A 19,366-nucleotide genomic window follows, 5' to 3' on the forward strand; every position below is an offset into this window, starting at 1 on the left:
TTGCAATAGCTGCAGTTGGGCAACACCCTCTTTCCAGGCTTCGAACCACTTTCCTCTATGCTGTGCCTCATCATACCAGGTGTTCACACTAATATTAGCTTGTTGCATGTCTCTCTTTACAACATCTCTCCATCGTCTTTTAGGCCCATAACTAGGACGGGGCAGTGGAAGTCATCCAAATAAGGCCATCTTAGGAATTCTTTTGTCAGACATCCTGGCTACATGACCAAGCCACTGTAGACGGCGCTTCATCAGCTTGATAGTAACTGTTTCTTCATCTCCCCATCTTCTACGAACATCCCCTGAAGTGATATGTTCTGTCCAACGATGATGGAAAGCATCTAGCTGCTTCAGGTGTCTTCTCAAAGGTGTCCAACATTCTGCTCTCTTTGTAGTGATGGAAAGGTTGTGATCTCTGAAAACAGCTTGACGCAGTGCACCAAAAGCTTTTGATGCATTTAAGCAGTACTGATTCATCAAAATGACTTCTAATGTTAAGGACTGATGTAAAATGTCTTCTCCAACGATCTTGCTGTTCACCACGAGTAACACAAAGATTACCATCTTCATCATTTACAGTTATTACCCTGATTGGATAACGGCCCCTTCTACCTAGCTGTAGATCTCTGATATTTTTCCAAACATCCTTACCTCCAAAACATTGCCTTTCAATTTGCTCAGCCTTCAGCTGAAACCATTCATTCTTGGCCTTTCTGGCAACTCTCCTAGCAGTAGATCTAGCTTGTTTGAACTTCATTAGGTCTTCTCTTCTAGAACTACTCAGCCACATCCTGTAAGCATCATTTCTTGCCATCAAATATGGCTTCAAAACATCAGAGGACTCAAGAAACCAGTCAGGCTGTCTCCTCTTAGAATGACCTAAAAGTTTGTCACTCACTTCAGTAATAGCAGATCGAAACTTCTCCCACTTGCACTCCACTGATCCATCTTGTGGCCACCCATCTCTTGCCTTGTCTACCACAGTATCTATATAGACATCCTTCAATAGTTGTTGATCTCCTCTGATGTTACCATCTCCTTTCAATAAATTTACTACATCGTATCTACCACCTTTCCGCTTTTTCTTCCCTACATGATGGTAATGTTTATTCAATCTTAGTGTAGCACACAGAAAGTGGTGGTCAGCATTACACTCAGCACCTCTTAAAACAGAAACATTCAAACACACTTTCCTGTCGCTTTGCCTCATAATAAAATAATCTATACAACTCCATTGTTTAGATTTAGGATGTTGCCATGTGGCCTTATGAATTGCCTTCTTCTGGAACCAAGTATTACAGACAGTTGCCTGGTGAATACTAAGAAATAAAAGAAGCTCCTTCCCAGCATCATTAATAGCTTCATAACCATTCGGGCCCCTAACCTTATCCCACTGTTCTCCATAAACATCTCTTGATGCAACATGAGCATTAAAATCACCTATTAACACATACGTTCATCAGATGGAATAGACGATAGTATCACAAAAAATTTGTCCTTGTCAACTCTTCTTGCAGATCTTGTTGGGGCATAACAAACACCACATGCAACTTCTCCTTCTCCAATTTTAAACAAACAGAAATAATTCTTGGACTCCAAGCCTTCCACTGATTCCCTGCTGATTTCCAAGCATCAATAGCCCAGTCCATCAAAACAATTGCAAAACCCTCTCCTCTCTCAAAACTCTGACCATCTGCTGGTGTTGGTCTACCAGATGTCAAAACAGTAGCTCCCGTCACATTGTACACCTCACTACCAAACCATTTTGTTTCTTGTAACCCAGCAATTTTCACATCATATCTCCTCAGTTCGCCAACAATCAAATCAACTTTCCTTTCTTCTCCACTTTGTCCATCTTGTCGTTTACTAGCAATCTCAACACAACCCTCGGTGTCAATCATGGATCGCACATTCCAACTACCCAATCTCCAAGTCTGAAACCTTTTTTCAATGTTCTAAGTGCATGATGGCATACACACACACACACACACACACACACACACACACACACACACACACACACACACACACACATGCACACGCACACACAAAGCAAAACATAGCTATTGCCACCCAGTGAACCAGCACTGGGATGCCTGTGCACCACTCAGGCACACAGGGGGACTATCCAGGTCTCATGGTATAAACTGGGAAAGCAAATGCCCAACTGTCCTTGTCTCACTTAGTGGTGTTGGAGTCATTGTGGAACTTTAGGTTCCGCGACCTCTCTCCAGGTACCCATTGATGTTACAGCTGGGTGGGCTGCTTCCCTAGTTGACACCAGGCCACTAGGTCCCCATTTAAACAGCTGGGTAGACTGGAGCAATGTGAGTAAAGTTTCTTGCTCAAGGAAACAACAACAACACCAAAGTGGCTCAACCGGGAATCGAACCTGGGACCTTTCAATTACCAGGCCGATACCCTAACCACTTGGCTATGCTTCCTCACATGCACATGCCACACACACGCACACACACCCTCACTCGCTCACACAGAGGCACACATCAGACTTATACTTCTTAAACAATGGATGATACTAACTATAACAGAGTGGTCGTACAGTGTTAATGGTGCGTGTCAGTGTATTAATGGCTCAACTTGCATCTTCAATATCATCTCTACAATATTGAAAATAAAATCAGCTTCATAATTCTTTATAACTATCCCATAACAACATTAACCAGCAATATAGCTAATATTATACAGACATATGTTAGACTGCAGTTAGTGTGCTAAGAGATAGTAGCATCTAAATGATGTAATACAAGGTGACTACCTTCATCTACATATGGAACTGCAAAATGACATATTTCTAAACAATTCGACATGTGCTATCAGACATAGCTATAACATGGCCCTTAAATGATACTGAAATGAGTGCTCTTACAAGTGGGCAACATATAGAGATGTATTAGTTGATTCCCAATTGGATGCTGTGTATTGTCTACTATATAGTATTAACAGAATCCTAAAACAGCTTAAGAGCATTTTATGTGATTCTTTATTAGAAGCTCACATCAGTGATTCCAAGAAGTATTCACTTCTATATAGCTACTAAACATTTCAATTTGAAGGAATCTATTTTTAGGATCAGTTTTACTATGGTGTGTTTATATGTGAGAGTAACATCAATGTATATGAATACATGTGCAATTAGAACTATCATTGCAAATGTGTTCATATTTAACTCAAACTATCCACATACATACTATGTAAGTACTGTAAGTATGAATGTATACACTACATAATACTATAGCTAGCTACATAAGTATGAATGTATACACTACATAATACCATAGCTAGCTACATAGTGGTGCTCTGTAAGTGAGTACTGACAATAATCACAAACTGCTTGTGCATACACAACACACATCACAAACTTGTATCATATTCATCTGTGAGGTTTGCTATGCCTCTTATGTCTGGCCATGAAGGATTTGTCTGCACTGACTTCTATTCTCTGAGAGAGAGATACACAATTCTACAATGTGATGGTAAAGTTGCAGTAACTGACAACACATTAATATATATATACAATCTGTGTGTACATATCCTCTTCAGGTCCATCATCTGTACTGTACAAGGTTGTATACTTACATGGTCAACTGATGATCTGTTTACAAAGAGAAACATCACGTAGCTACACATGTCATGTCAAGTTGAAACCTTCAGGGTCCAATACTGCTATAGCTACATACCAAGCTATTACATGAAAACTACAAAGCAAATAATAAAAACTGATTGTTACTCTCAATGTAATAATGACAGTTTCTTTGTATGTACATGAAGAAGCCATTGAAATGTTCATCAGTGGAAATGAATGGTTCCTGGAAACTGAGTGTTTCATGTGAAACCAGGATGGATTTTGTACTATTCTGATTACAATGGGAACTAGTTAAGTTACATCTACACACAGTTAATTACACCACAATGAGTTAGTAACCTGTTGTCTACTGACAATGAAGAAAGGAAATTATGAAATTGAAAACACCAGATTCAACTAATCAGTGTGAGGGTGAGTTGAGAGTTGAGCGGTATAAAATTACAAACAAATCTCCCTCCATTTCTCCCTTCCACCCTCACAACTATGAAAAAATAGTAAACACATACAGAGGATAGCCTACAGATTACAACACAGGAGAACATGTGTTTACTGCAGAAGTACACAAAGTGTACCACATACACTGAAATCTCACATCAATGTATAATCATAAAGTTTGTATTGTCTTCTCATTACAAAGTGACATAATATCTACCACACTATGTCTACTAGGTAGCTGCAAACTGATAAACACATTTTCGTATTTGCCAAACTCTGACAAAGTAGGATGATCCTTAACACTACTTATATAATTAGATGTACAATGAGGGTGAAACTACACACTGAAGCAAAGTAGAGTGTACAGTCTGCTACACTAACACAATAACATAGAAACCTGTGAAACACTTACCACTTTTATGTTATTGGAAGAACAGATAGTTTGTGTTTCCAAGAGATATTTACTTATACTAAACAATTTGAAGGGATGTAGCTATATTTATAGTCCATAGCCAGTTATATGAGAGTAACATTAGTAGGTAGATATGTACATGTGCAATTGTAACTACCATTGTGTAAGTGTGATCATTTTTGAAATTCTTTAGCTAATAAGTTGCTACGTATATTGAAGGGTGGTACATAGTACACTGATTCTGTGTAGTATAAACAATACAATATGATATGTGTTGTGTTGTGTTGTTGTGATCTTGCATTTTCACTGTTGCCATTCTTTTTGAGCAAGAAAACTGCTACGAATGTTCTACAACTATACCTATTGCAACAATGAAATACAACCATCAGACAATATCATTATGTCATGTGAGTTTGTTTTAAAAAGTGTATTAATTAATTGACTGTTTGGTAGCTATTGCTCCTTGTAGTGATGGATGCTGGACAAAATCTATTCACATTATTTCAGTTCCCATAATACATGTGTATTGGTCTGTCTCACCTTGATGACTTTAGCATCCCACACTGCTATCATTATTACCTAAGAGTCTCACATCAAATAAAACTACAGACATATGAATCTGATTATCTTGAAATACCACTGAAACATTCAGTGGAAATTAATGAATATTTTGCGTAATAAGTTTATTGACACAGAAAAGATTCCACAATACTGTGAATACAGTAGGAACTATTACAACTACATAACTAAACTGTAACACCATCAAGTCATCAACACACCAACCCATAGTTCAGTAGTTTAATACACCTAATGAATACTCCTCAATTAGATAGAACTGTCCCTATTAATTTTGTACAGAGGAATGCTAGCTATACATACACTGTATGATGTGATGGTCTTATAATCTTCTTGGGATTACAACAGTCATAGGTGATAAAGCATTGCTAGTGATGTATCTGCAATAATTTAACATAGTACAAATCATTAAATCATTCTAGAGGCTTATTTGTACAGATTGACATGATACATACCTCAAAGGCTGATCCAGGGGGAGGTGCTACAATTTATATAGTGGGGGAGGTTAAGAGAAGGAACAACTTGTTGATATCACTACTAGTACAGCATGTGAAGCACACTCACCATCAGAGACATTCCCAAAATTTAACAGAAGTTCTGAGTTTGAAAGTGGTAGCAACTTTGACTGAACTTTACTGAATAAGTAAGTATTGTGTTGTGAGTGTCAATCTCCAACAATGATAATAGGCTACCATACTAGTAGCTAGCTATATAGTTCGAGGGGTCTGCATGGGCTCCAGAAGTTTTTATACATGTTTATCAATGTATCAGTTTGAATTGATACTTAAACACTAATGATGTCACCAATATGGCAACTGAAAGATTTGTATTTTTACTAGAGAAGGGTAATTCCCCCTTATAGAATTGGGAATGTTAGTCTAACTCACTCGTACTAAGAGTAGCTACATAGTATTTATTATGTATTCTTCCTCATACTTAAGAATGGAATTGTGTGAATGGTGTACTTTAGTTGTGCTATGTTAGTGAATAGTTCTGTGTAACCTACATTCCCTCAATACAATAACTCAGGTAGAATCATGTTTTTTGTTGTGTTTTGTAATATGTTCTGTATAATTATTTTGTCTTTGTTTTGTAGTAGCTGTATGTTTCTCCTTGTAGGCTGACACCTTGTACAGGCTTTGCCTATTGTGTATGCCTTCCTATTTGGTAAATTTTTAATAATAATAATAATAATAGTAGTAGAAGAAAAATAATTGTTATGTGAGCAAACTTCAACTTGAATACAAAATTTCTGGTAGCAGAGGTCTGAGAATGCACCATTGCTGTAGCTTTGTTAACTTTTAGGATGTTTCACAGAATTAGGTATCCCTGGCCAAGTATCAAGAAATACTCATTACATGTTCAGCTATACTAAGAGGATTTTCAAAAGTACCAATAACAAAATGATTTTTATATACATGTACACGTACGTAGCTACAACCTAATAACTTCAAGCGCTTGGTATTGTAGGACAGCACATTGAAGAGATAGCAGAACACATGTCATCAGACTAATGTCAAGAAGAGGTTAAATTCCAGCTCATGTTAATCAATTTAATGAAATGATTTGAATGTTTTGTTGGAGTAGCTGACTGTTCTATTAGAGTATTTTAATTTATATGTATGGCAGTTTTAATTTAATCTTCATTTCTAAAAATTCCTCTCAATGATACTGACAAGTGATCGGCCCTTCCCCTAGCTCATTCTATCTTTTTGTTGTTTATGTATAGCACATAATTGGACCTATGGGTGCTGCTAACTTACTAGCTAGTTAGCAGAAGTAAAACTGAATTTTGTAAGGGTATCACCACCCTTAAATCTGCCCTTGTACCTTACTAAAACCACACAAAGATATTGTTTGTATCATGAAGGTTGTCTAATATGTAAAGAGTTTTGAAGTGAAGTTTATCTGCATTTTGCTATATCACTCTTATCTAATTAATATAACCATATATACAGTCATATTTGATATCAAATCTATAAGTCATATCTTCACATATTTAATTTACATTGTCTAGGTGATGAGCATTCAGGGAAGGTCACAAAGTGTTCTCTCATGTGTATGTTACAGTAGTCAAGCAGTTTTCTTTTACAAATTACCAAACAATCTAATAGAACACTCAATACTCTAATAGAACAACAACTTCTTTAGCAGTATAATGACTTAGTATGGCAATAGTCACCACATTCACTAAACTATTCATAGTGTAATGACAACTAAGAAATGAATCTACAGATAAGCAGCTTATAATTGTGTATGCTCATGTTTACTTTCATGATGGCTAGGGGAAAAAGCAGGATCCTGAAATGTTAAGAATCAAAGTCCTCTTAACATATGGAACCTAATTGTACATCCTTAAGGTCTGCTTGGCTGCATGGTATGTGAGATAAAATTTGTCGCAGGGGCGGATCTAGAAATTTTCAGAGGGGGTTTTTGGTTCTCTGGAATTGCAACTTCAGCCCAGCTGCAAACGCTATGAAGGTGATTTCAGAGGTAAAAGTATGAAATTTTTCCAATAGAAAAGAGCCATAATATAATACAGTATGTATAACTCTCTGTAATTTTTTATCACCCAGACGAATCATAGGGGCGCGCGCTATTTCAGAGGGGGTTTCTGGGGTTAAACCGCCCCTGTGTCGTGTCTTCTAGATCTCTGTGTAGTCACCATTATACAAAACATCCTGCCGTACTAAATTTGAAATTCTAGATAAACGTTACATATGTAGTGATCTTACACTTCTTTATTAGCACTCTTAATATCATTCTGAAAAAATAGTTGTGATACTTGAATTGAAACACTTTAATTTCCAGCTTAAATATAAGCCTCTAAACTTAACTGGGTTATGTACAGTGTCTGGAGGGCTGCTTACTTTACAATATTCTTTATGTAATTATTCAAGCTCCAAACATTTAAATTTTACTCTTATAATAATAATTTTGTAAATATACAAACACTATATCTCTACTACTTGTAGTTATAGTGGATGAAAATAATTTAGTGCTAAATCCTAGGTGTCTTTGGTAGCAGTGGGAGAGGAAGTTTGGAACTTTTAGCTACTAGCTATGTGCCAGCTATTCTACAAGTGCAATTGCATCTGGAAAATGCAAGTGGAAGGGTTCAACTTGATTAAAGAAGCTGCTAATAAAAAGATCAAAACACTCTAATAGAACAGCCAATCACTTCATAGAATTACCAGTATTGGAAATGATTTCATTAATACCATAAGAAAAAAGACTAGTATGAGAGCTGGAAATGAATTACTCTTCCTGACCTGTGCATTGCTTTCTCAGAAGGCGGCTGAAAGCCAATTTCCTGTACGGGACATACCCCCAGACCAAACATGTTCTGCAAGCTTAGCTAGTGTGCTAGTTAATATCAACCAATGAACCAATTTTCGTAGTCTTCTTATAAGTTTGTTACAACACTCTTGTTAGCACCCCTCTGAATTGTTGGCAACCCTCTGAATTGTTGGCACTCCCTGAATTGTTAGCACCCCCTGAATTGTTAGCACCCCCCTGAATATTTTTTAAAAGGATTTTCAATGGCCATTCTTACAGTGCACTTGACTGTTTTATTGAAGTATTTGACTCAGCATCCATGTATTAGTATACACTTGGACTTAGTTTGTTAATTTTAGGAGTTCAATTTTTGTGCTTTTGATTTTCACAAATACACATACTAGCTACATATAGCAACATAGTCGAAGAATTATTGGAAAACAATGTGTGCATTTCAGTTGGATGGAAGGTAAATATTTTGGGATGGCACATAGGTTTGTTTATAGTAACCTTAGTAATTGTATTGGAATGGTAAACTGTTTATAGCTACACAGGTGAAACACCAAGAATGAAGTTATCACATTACACTTAATGGATTAGTCATTAACCATGATGTCACAGATTAAATGATACAACTAATTGACAGTCTTTCTGTTTATAATGACACCTCAAGTAGCTGGTCCATTAACTGGCTCTCTGACAAACAATGTAGTAATTCAATGGATTCTATTGCCATGACTATCATTGATTATTATAACACCTCTAGACACATCATTATGATCATTGATACTTAAACATACTATGCTTCAGTTCTAGGAAACTTACACTGTATTTACATGAAATGTTAGAGTGATGGGTTCAACTCAGGTCTACTCTCAAATTTCTATTTCTATTCAGAAGTATTCATCACATTTAGGTATTTAATTTTGCATTATACACCAAAATCTGTAACTCATTTTGCAACCATTTGATCTGATACCATAATCACATATGTTGGACTTACTTATGGCCTCAGGGTTCAAAGCTTGCATAGGTTGAGGTGATCCGGTTAACCACCATTTGATAATGCAAATTGAACACATCAACGGTGTGTGGTCCAATAAACTAGTTTATATTGTGGTACTACAGATCAAGACACACGGTAGTGTGTCGTGCGGCCCAAGAAGCCGGCGCGCCACACCCGTGAGTATATTGACAGGAAGAACGAAAACGTCATTTTCACACATTTGTATCTCGGTGATCACTTATCTGATTGGAACCAAATTTGCTACACAGTTTCCCGCCAGCCAAGGGAGTCTACATTCCAAATTTGAAGGAAATCGCTCCAGCCATTTCCGAGATGCGAGCTGCCAAAGTTTCGTTTTTTTTTCTTCGTTTTTTTTTTCTTCTTCTTCGTCTTTTCGCACACTTGCAAAAATTGCTATAACAAGCAAACGCGTACTCCGATTGCCTCGAAATTTGGCACACAGAAAGGGAGTCCAAAGGCGAATCCTAGCATCAAATTTGGTACAAATCCGATGAATGGTTCAGGAGTTATGACCGATTATTCGCGTAAAACAAGATCGATTTGTTGTCACGCCTACAGGGTAAACCGCTTCATGGAATGAGTTGAAAATTGCTATGTAGATGGAGTAACCATCGTAGGAGTGCCTTTTGGTGGTTTGAAAGGAATCGAGATAAAGACCACGGAGATATTACACAAAATCTAACCTGTGTCACAATTACGCGATCGATTTTTATGAATAAAAAAGTATTAGTTTTCACGCCTACTAGGCAAACCACTTAGAGCAATCAGCTGAAAATCGGTGTATAGCTGGAATAATCTCCATAGAAAGTCCTTGCAGTAGTACAGAAGAATCGGATTACAAACCACTGAGTTATGATTCGAAAGCCAACTCCGTGTAGCAAATGCGACATCGAGATACTCTAATAGAACAGTCACCCTAATAGAGCATTCGGCTAATTTATTTATTCCATTATAGAATTTTATTACATCACAAGTTATTCTGTAGGGAGTTCAGCTGCAAACAGTTAATCTTATAGACAGTTCAGCAAGAAGACAGTCACCATGTGGAGAGTTAAGCAAATATATCACTATACAGATTCAGAACATTACAAGTCACACTGAAGAAAGTTCAGCTATAAACAAGTCATGCACTGTGTAGAGAATTCAGCTACAATTAAGTCACTCTCTAGAGAATTCAGTTACACAGAATTCAGCTACACACAAGTCACTGTAGAGAGAGTTCAGCTACAAACAAATTACCCTTTAGAGTGATCAGCTACAAACAAAACACTTTGCAGGGTGTTCAGCTGCAACAAATCAACCTTTAGAGCGATCAGCAATGAACAAATCAACACAAATCTACCTGTAGAGAGATAAGCTAGAAACAAATCACCCTGTAGAGAGTTCAGCTACAAAAAATTACCCTGTAGAGACATCAGCTAGAAACTAGACACAATGTAAGGAGTTCAGCTACAAACAATCACCCTGTAGAGAGTTCAGCTAAAACAAATCAACCTGCAGAGAGATCAGCTACAAACAAATCACCTTATAAAGAGTTCAGCTACAAACAGATTACCTGTAGAGAGATCGGCTACAAACAAATCAACCTGCAGAGAGATCAGCTACACACAAATCAACTTGTAGAGAGATCAGCTACAAACAAATCACCCTGTAGGGAGATCAGCTAGAAACTACACACAATGTAAGGAGTTCAGCTACAAACAAATCACCCTGTAGAGAGTTCAGCTAAAACAAATCAACCTGCAGAGAGATCAGCTACAAACAAATCACCTTATAGACAGTTCAGCTACAAACAAATTACCTTGTAGAGAGATCGGCTACAAACAAATCAACCTGCAGAGAGATCAGTTACACACAATTCAATTTGTAGAGAGATCAGCTACAAACAAATCACCCTGTAGAGAGATCAGCTAGAAAATAGACACAATGTAAGGAGTTCAGCTACAAGCAAATCACCCTGTAGAGAGTTCAGCTACAAACAAACCAGCCTGTAGAGCGATCAGCTAGAAACAAATTACCCTGAAGAGAGGTCAGCTACAAAAAATCATCTTGTAGAGAAATCAACTACAAACAAAACACTTTGTAGAGAGTTCAGCTACAAACAAATCAACCTTTAGAGATATCAGCTAGAAACAAATCACCCTGAAGAGAGGTCAGCTACAAAAAATCACCTTGTAGAGAAATCAACTACAAACAAAACACTTTGCAGAGAGTTCAGCTACAAACAAATCAACCTTTAGAGCGATCAGCAACAAACAAATCAACCCATAGAGAGATAAGCTAGAAACAAATCACCCTGTAGAGAGTTCAGCTAAAACAAATCAATCTGCAGAGAGATCAGCTACATACAAATCACCTTATAGATAGTTCAGCTACAAACAAATTACCTTGTAGAGAGATCGGCTACAAACAAATCACCCTGCAGAGAGAACAGCTACACACATATCAACTTGTATAGAGATCAGCTACAAACAAATCACCCTGTAGAGAGATCAGCTACAAACTAGACACAAAGTAAGGAGTTCAGCTACAAGCAAATTACCCTGTAGAGAGTTCATCTACAAACAAATCAACCTGTAGAGCAATCAGCTAGAAACAAATCACCCTGAAGAGAGGTCAGCTACAACAAATCACCCTGTAGAGAGATCAGCTAGAAACAAATCACCCTGAAGAGAGGTCAGCTACAAAAAATCACCCTGTAGAGAGATCAGCTACAAACAAATTGCCCTGTAGAGAGATCGGCTACAAACAAATCAACCTGCAGAGAGATCAGCTACACACAAATCAACTTGTAGAGAGTTCAGCTACAAACAAATTACCCTGTAGAGAGATCGGCTAGAAACAAATCAGCCTGTAGAGAGTTCAGCTAAAACAAATCAACCTGCAGAGAGATCAACTACAAACAAATCACCTTATAGAGAGTTCAGCTACAAACAAATTACCCTATAGAGAGACCGGCTACAAACAAATCAACCTGCAGAGAGATCAGCTACACACAAATCAACTTGTAGAGAGATCAGCTACAAACAAATCACCCTGTAGAGAGATCAGCTAGAAACTACACACAATGTAAGGAGTTCAGCTACAAATAAATCACCCTGTAGAGAGTTCAGCTAAAACAAATCAACCTGCAGAGAGATCAGCTACAAACAAATCACCTTTTAGACAGTTCAGCTACAAACAAATTACCTTGTAGAGAGATCGGCTACAAACAAATCAACCTGCAGAGAGATCAGCTACACAAAATTCAACTTGTAGAGAGATCAGCTACAAACAAATCACCCTGAAGAGAGGTCAGCTACAAACAAAACACTTTGCAGAGAATTCAGCTACAAACAAATCAGCTTGTAGAGAGATCAGTTACACACAAATCAACTTGTAGAGAGATAAGCTAGAAACAAATCACCCTGTAGAGAGTTCAGCTACAAGCAAAACACCCTGTAGAGAGTTCAGCAACAAAGAAACCACCATGTAGAGAGTTCAGCTGCAAACAAATCACCTTATAGAGAGTTCAGCTACAAACAAACCACCCTGTAGAGAGATCAGCTAGAAACTAGACACAATGTAAGGAGTTCAGCTACAAGCAAATCACCCTTTAGTGAGTTCAGCTACAAACAAATCAACCTGCAGTGAGATCACCTACAAAAAGCACCTTGTACAGAGTTCAGCTACAAACAAATTACCCTGTAGAGAGATCAGCTACAAACAAATCAACCTGTAGAAAGATCAGCTACACACAAATCAACTTGTAGAGAGATCAGCTACAAACAAATCACCCTGTAGAGAGATCAGCTAGAAACCACACACAATGTAAGGAGTTCAGCTACAAATAAATCACCCTGTAGAGAGTTCAGCTAAAACAAATCAACCTGCAGAGAGATCAGCTACAAATGAATCACTTTATAGACAGTTCAGCTACAAACAAATTATCTTGTAGAGAGATCGGCTGCAAATTAATCAACCTGCAGAGAGATCAGCTACACACAAATCAACTTGTAGAGAGATCAGCTACAAACAAATCACCCTGTAGAGAGATCAGCTAGAAACTAGATACAATGCAAGGAGTTCAGCTACAAGCAAAATCACCCTTTAGTGAGTTCAGCTACAAACAAATCAACCTGCAGTGAGATCACCCACAAAAACGCACTTGTACAGAGTTCAGTTACAAATAAATTACCCTGTAGAGAGATCAGGTAGAAGAATTCACCTTGTAGAGAGTTCAGCAACAAAGAAACCACCATGTAGAGAGTTCAGCTGCAAACAAATCACCCAGTAGAAAGATCAACTAGAAGAAGTTACCTTGCAGAGAGTTCAGTTACAAAGAAACCATCATATAGAGAGTTCAGCTACAAAGAAATTACCCCGTAGAGAGTTCAGCTATAAGAAGTCACCTTGTAAAGAGTTCAGCTACAAAGAAACCATCATGTACAGAGTTCAGCTACAAAGAAACCACCTGTACAGAATTCAACTACAAACAAATCACCCTGTATAGAGATCAGCTAGAAGAAGTTACCTTGTAGATAGTTCAGCTACAACAATTCACCCTGTAGAAAGATCAGCTAGAAGAAGTCACCTTGTAGAGAGTTAAGCTACAAAGAACCATCATGTAGAGAGTTCAGCTGCAAAGAAATCTCCCTGTAGAGAGATCAGCTAGAAACTAGATACAATGCAAGGAGTTCAGCTACAAGCAAAATCACCCTTTAGTGAGTTCAGCTACAAACAAATCAACCTGCAGTGAGATCACCCACAAAAACGCACTTGTACAGAGTTCAGTTACAAACAAATTACCCTGTAGAGAGATCAGGTAGAAGAATTCACCTTGTAGAGAGTTCAGCAACAAAGAAACCACCATGTAGAGAGTTCAGCTGCAAACAAATCACCCAGTAGAAAGATCAGCTAGAAGAATTCACCTTGTAGAGTGTTCAGTTACAAAGAAACCATCATGTAGAGAGTTCAGCTGCAAACAAATCACTCTGTAGAGAGTTCAGCTACAAAGAAACCACCATGTAGAGAGTTTAGCCTCATACAAACCACCTTGTAGAGAATTCAACTACAACAAATCACCCTGTAGAGAAGAAGTTACCTTGTAGAGAGTTCAGCTACAAAGAAACCATCATGTAGGGAGTTCAGCTACAAAGAAACCACCATGTAGAGAGTTTAGCTGCAAACAAATCACCTGTAGAGAGTTCAGCTAGAAACAAATCACCCCATAGAGAGATCAGCTGGACGAAGTCACCTTGTAGAGAGTTCAGCTACAAAGAAACCATCATGTAGACAGTTCAGCTGCAAACAAATCACCCTGCAGAGAGTTCAGCTACAAAAAAATCACCCTGTAGAGAGTTCAGCTAGACGAAGTCACCTTATAGAGAGTTCAGCTACAAAGAAACCATCATGTAGAGAGTTCGGCTACAAAGACACCACCATGTAGAGGGTTTAGCTGCAAACAAATCACCTGTAGAGAGTTCAGCTAGAAACAAAATACCCTGTAGAGAGACCAGCTAGAAGAGGTTACCTTGTAGAGAGTTCAGCTACAAAGAAACCATCCTGTATATAGTTCGGCTACATTTCAAGTCACCCAGTAGAGAGATCAGCTGCAAAAAAATATCCTGTGGGGCATAATGGGCATGTAATAAATATATGTATATAATTTGTATAATTACTAATAAAATCAAAAGTAATTGAAGTATTAAAACTCTTCTTTAAGTTCTTTTCTTCTTCCTGTAGTAAAGAAAAAAACACATGGGTTAAAGAAGCCCCAAAGCCAGCCATAGGCCGGCTTTGCAGTATACAAATACAAAAAGAAGTGATATCTAATCAAAAACAGCCAAGCTGTAAAAAAAGGTGCGGCCCCCAAAAAGGCCATGGTGAAAAAAGATGTGAAATCCAAGGTGGCGGCCAAGAAATGGCTGTGATGGTAGGTTAATGGTTACATTTTAATAACAACAATTCAGGTGAATTTTGTGCCGCTTGATCTTGGCACCAAATTCACCTGAATTGTTGTTATTAAAATGTAACCATTAACCTACCATCACAGCCATTTCTTGGCCGCCACCTTGGATTTCACATCTTTTTTCACCATGGCCTTTTTGGGGGCCGCACCTTTTTTTACAGCTTGGCTGTTTTTGATTAGATATAATTACATTATAAGCAATTATCTGACCTTGGCATGTTAAAGGAAGATGCTATCTCACTAATGAAGTCCTAACAAAAGCCATTATATCATTAGAGGTATCTTAAAGCATAGCAACTACACAATGAATGCTGTGTGTGTGTACCAGGAGGCTGCATGTACGACATGGTACAGCCTCCTGCGGGTCACTAGTTCTGCCCCAAGAGGGCATACCTACGCTGACTCATGCTGGCCATTGGGCAGCGTGACCATGTAGTGGCAGATGAAGGATTTGAAGGCTTTGCTTTTTGCTTTGTGTGTGTGTGTGGGGGGGCAGCATAGCCAAGTGGTTAGGGAATCCTCCTGGTAATCGAAAGGTGTCAGGTTTGATTCCCAGCTGGGACACTTTGGCATTGTTGTTGTTGTTGTTACCTTGAGCAAGAAACTTTACTCACACTGCTCCAGTCTACCCAGCTGTTAAAATGGGGACCTGGTGGCCTGGTGCCAACTGGGGAATCAGACAACCCAGCTGTAACATCAATGGGTACCTGGTGTAAACTGGGGAAGCAAATGCTCAACTTTCCATGTCTCATATAGCAGTTGAAGGTCCAGGTGGGACCTCGGGTGCCCACACCTTCACCTGTGAGACATGGTACAGCCTCCTGTGGGCTACTAGTCCTGCCTCAGGAGGGCATGCCTGCACTGACTCCTAGCACCTGAGTAGCGCACTGGGCAGCGTGACCGTGTAGCAGCAGATGAAGGCTTTGCTTTTGGCTTTTTGCTTTTGTGTGTGCGTGTGCGTGCGTGTGTGTGTGGGTGGGTGTGTGTGTGTGTGTGTGTGTGCGTGTGTGTGTGTGTGTGTGTGTGTGTGTGTGTGTGTGTGTGTGTGTAGTGTGTGTGCTCTGTTTGTGTAGTGTGTGTGTGTAGTGTGTGTGTATGTGTGTATATGTGTGTGTATGTGTGTGGTGTGTGTGTGTGTGTGTGTGTGTGTGTGTGTGTGTGTGTGTGTGTGTGTGTGTGTGCGTGTGTGTATCAACATGCGCTATCGGACGTATAACATGGTTCTTAAATGATACTGTAGTAAAATGAGTGCTCTTACGAGTGGGAAACATATAGAGATGTATTACTTGGTGCCTTGCAATTGGATGATGTGTATTGTCTACTACAGTTTTAACAGAATCCTGAAACACTTAAGAGCATTTCATGAGATTCGTAAATAGAAGCACACATCAGTGATTCCAAGAAATATTAACTTCTAGCTACTAAACATTTTAATTTGAAGGGATATATTTTTAGAGCCAGTTTTACTGTGGTGTGAGCGTAACACCAGTGTATATGAATACATGTGCAATTGGAACTATCATTGCAAATGTGTTCATATTTAACTCAAACTATCCACATACATACTATGTACATAAGTATGAATGTATACACTACATAATACTATAGCTAGCTACATAGTGGTGCTCTGTAAGTGAGTACCAACAATAATCAGATATAAACTGCTTGTGCATACACAACACACATCACAAACTTGTATCATAATTCAGCTTTTATCTGTGAGGTTTGCTATATGCCTCTTTCTGTCTGACAATGAAGGATTTGTCTACACTGGTTCCTATTTTCTGAGAGAGAGAAAGATACACTGTCTTACAATGTGATGGTAAGGTTGTATTAATTGATAACACATTAATATATACATGAGCTCTGTGTACATATCCTCTTCAGGTCCATTATCTGCACTGTACAAGGTTGTATACTTACATGGTCAACTGATGATCTGTTTACAAAGAGAAACATCTCTGTCATGTCAAGTTGAAACCTTCAGGGTCCAATACTGAATTGTTATAGCTACACACCAAGCTATTACATGAAAACTACAAAGCAAATAATAAAAACTGATTGTTACTCTCTCAATGTAATAATGACAGTTTCTTTGTATGTACATGAAGAAGCCATTGAAATGTTCATCAGTGGAAATGAATGGTTCCTGGAAACTGAGTGTTTCATGTGAAACCAGGATGGATTTTGTACTATTCTGATTACAATGGGAACTAGTTAAGTTACATATACACACAGTTAATTACAACACAATGAGTTAGTAACCTGTTGTCTACTGACAATGAAGAAAGGAAATTATGAAATTGAAAACACCAGAATCAACTAATCAGTGTGAGGGTGAGTTGAGAGTTGAGCGGTATAAAATTACAAACAAATCTCCCTCCATTTCTCCCTTCCACCCTCACAACTATGAAAAAATAGTAAACACATTCAAAGAGCCTACAGATTACAACACAGGAGAACATGTATTTACTGAAGAAGTACACAAAGTGGGCCACAGACAAATCAAATACAAATCACATCAAATCAATACGATACCATAAAGTTTGTATTGTCTTCTCATTACAAAGTGACACAATATCTACCACACTATGTCTACTAGGTAGCTGCAAACTGATAAACACATTTTCTTATTTGCCAAACTCTGACAAAGTAGGATGATCCTTAATTAACACTACTTAGATGTACAATGAGGGTGAAACTACACAATGAAGCAAAGTAGACTGTACAGTCTGCTACACTGACACAATAACATAGAAACCTTTGAAACACTCACCACTTTCATGTTTTTGGAAGCACAAATAATTTGTGTTTCCAAGAGATATTTACTTATACTAAACAATTTGAAGGGATGTAGCTATATTTATAGTTCATAGCCAGTTATATGAGAGTAACATTAGTAGGTAGCTATGTACATGTGCAATTGTAACTACCATCGTGTAAGTGTGATCATTTTTGAAATTCTATAGGTAATTAAGTTGCTACGTATATTGAAGGGTGGTATATATAATACACTGATTCTGTGCAGCATAAACAATATAATATGATATGTGTTGTTGTGATCTTGTGTTTTCACTGTTGCTATTCTGTTTGAGCAAGAAAATTGCCACGAATGTTCAACAACTGTAACTATTGCAACAATGCAATACAGCTATCATGCAATATCATTAAGTCATGTGAGTTTGTTTTAAAAAGTGTATTAATTAAACTGACATTGACCGTTTGGCAGCTATTACTCCTTGTTGTGATGGGTACTGGACAAAATCTACTCACATTATTTCAGTTCCTATAATATAAATATGTGGTCTATCTCACCTTGATGGCTTTAGCATCCCACACTGCTATCATTATTACCTAAGAATCTCACATCAAATAAAACTACAGACATATGAATCTGATTATCTTGAAGCCCGAATGGTTCCTAGAAACTGAACATTCTGTGTAATAGGTTTATTGACACAGAAAGGATTATTAGAATACAGTGGGAGCTATTACAACTACATAACTAAATCATAACACCATCAAGTCATCAACACACTGATACATAGCTAGTTCAATAGTTTAATAAACCTAATGAATACTCCTAAATTAGATAGCACCAGCCCTATTGGAGGAATACTAGCTATGCACTGTATGATGTGATGGTCTTATAATCTTCTTGAGATTACAACAGTCTTCAGTCGTAGGTGATAACAGTATGGCTAGTGATATATCTACAATATTTGTAACATTGTACAAATCATTAAATCATTCCCGAGGTTTATTTGTACAGATTGACATGATATGATATATACCTCAAGGGCTGATCCAGGGTTTCACAAGGAGGGAGGTGCTTGTTGAAATCACTACTAGTACAGCATGTGAAGTACACTCGGCATGTAAAGCATGCTCCATCAGGGGCATTCTCAAAATTTAACAGAAGTTCTGAGTTTGAAAGTGGTAGCAACTTTGACTGAACTTTACTGAATAAGTATGTGTTGTGAGTCTCAATCTCCTACAATGATAATAGGCTGCCATACTAGTTGCTAGCTTACAGTTCAAGGGGTCTGCATAAGCTCCAGAAACTTTTATATATATGTTTAT

The 19,366-nt window shown here is 38.0% G+C and overlaps 1 protein-coding gene across 1 annotated transcript; it reads right to left on the reverse strand.

The window, feature by feature from the left end:
- Nucleotides 1-289: 289 nt before the first annotated feature.
- LOC136259476 (uncharacterized) lies at nt 290-1,901 on the reverse strand. The gene is made up of 2 exons (XM_066052964.1): nt 1,486-1,901; nt 290-1,412 (listed from the first exon to the last, which is right to left on the reverse strand). The coding sequence occupies exons 1-2, from the start codon at nt 1,899-1,901 to the stop codon at nt 290-292; spliced, it is 1,539 nt and encodes a 512-aa protein (XP_065909036.1).
- Nucleotides 1,902-19,366: the final 17,465 nt, after the last annotated feature.

The sequence above is a fragment of the Dysidea avara genome, chromosome 6 (genome assembly GCF_963678975.1).
Source record: "Dysidea avara chromosome 6, odDysAvar1.4, whole genome shotgun sequence".
NCBI lineage: Eukaryota > Metazoa > Porifera > Demospongiae > Dictyoceratida > Dysideidae > Dysidea > Dysidea avara.

Bases quoted from the DNA above. Each gene is read 5' to 3' on its own strand.
- LOC136259476 (XM_066052964.1), bottom strand. From the start codon at position 1,901: ATGATTGACACCGAGGGTTGTGTTGAGATTGCTAGTAAACGACAAGAT. The intron at 1,413-1,485 runs GTGATACTATCG...TGTTGCATCAAG, and splicing joins TTGACAAGGACAAATTTTTT to AGATGTTTATGGAGAACAGT.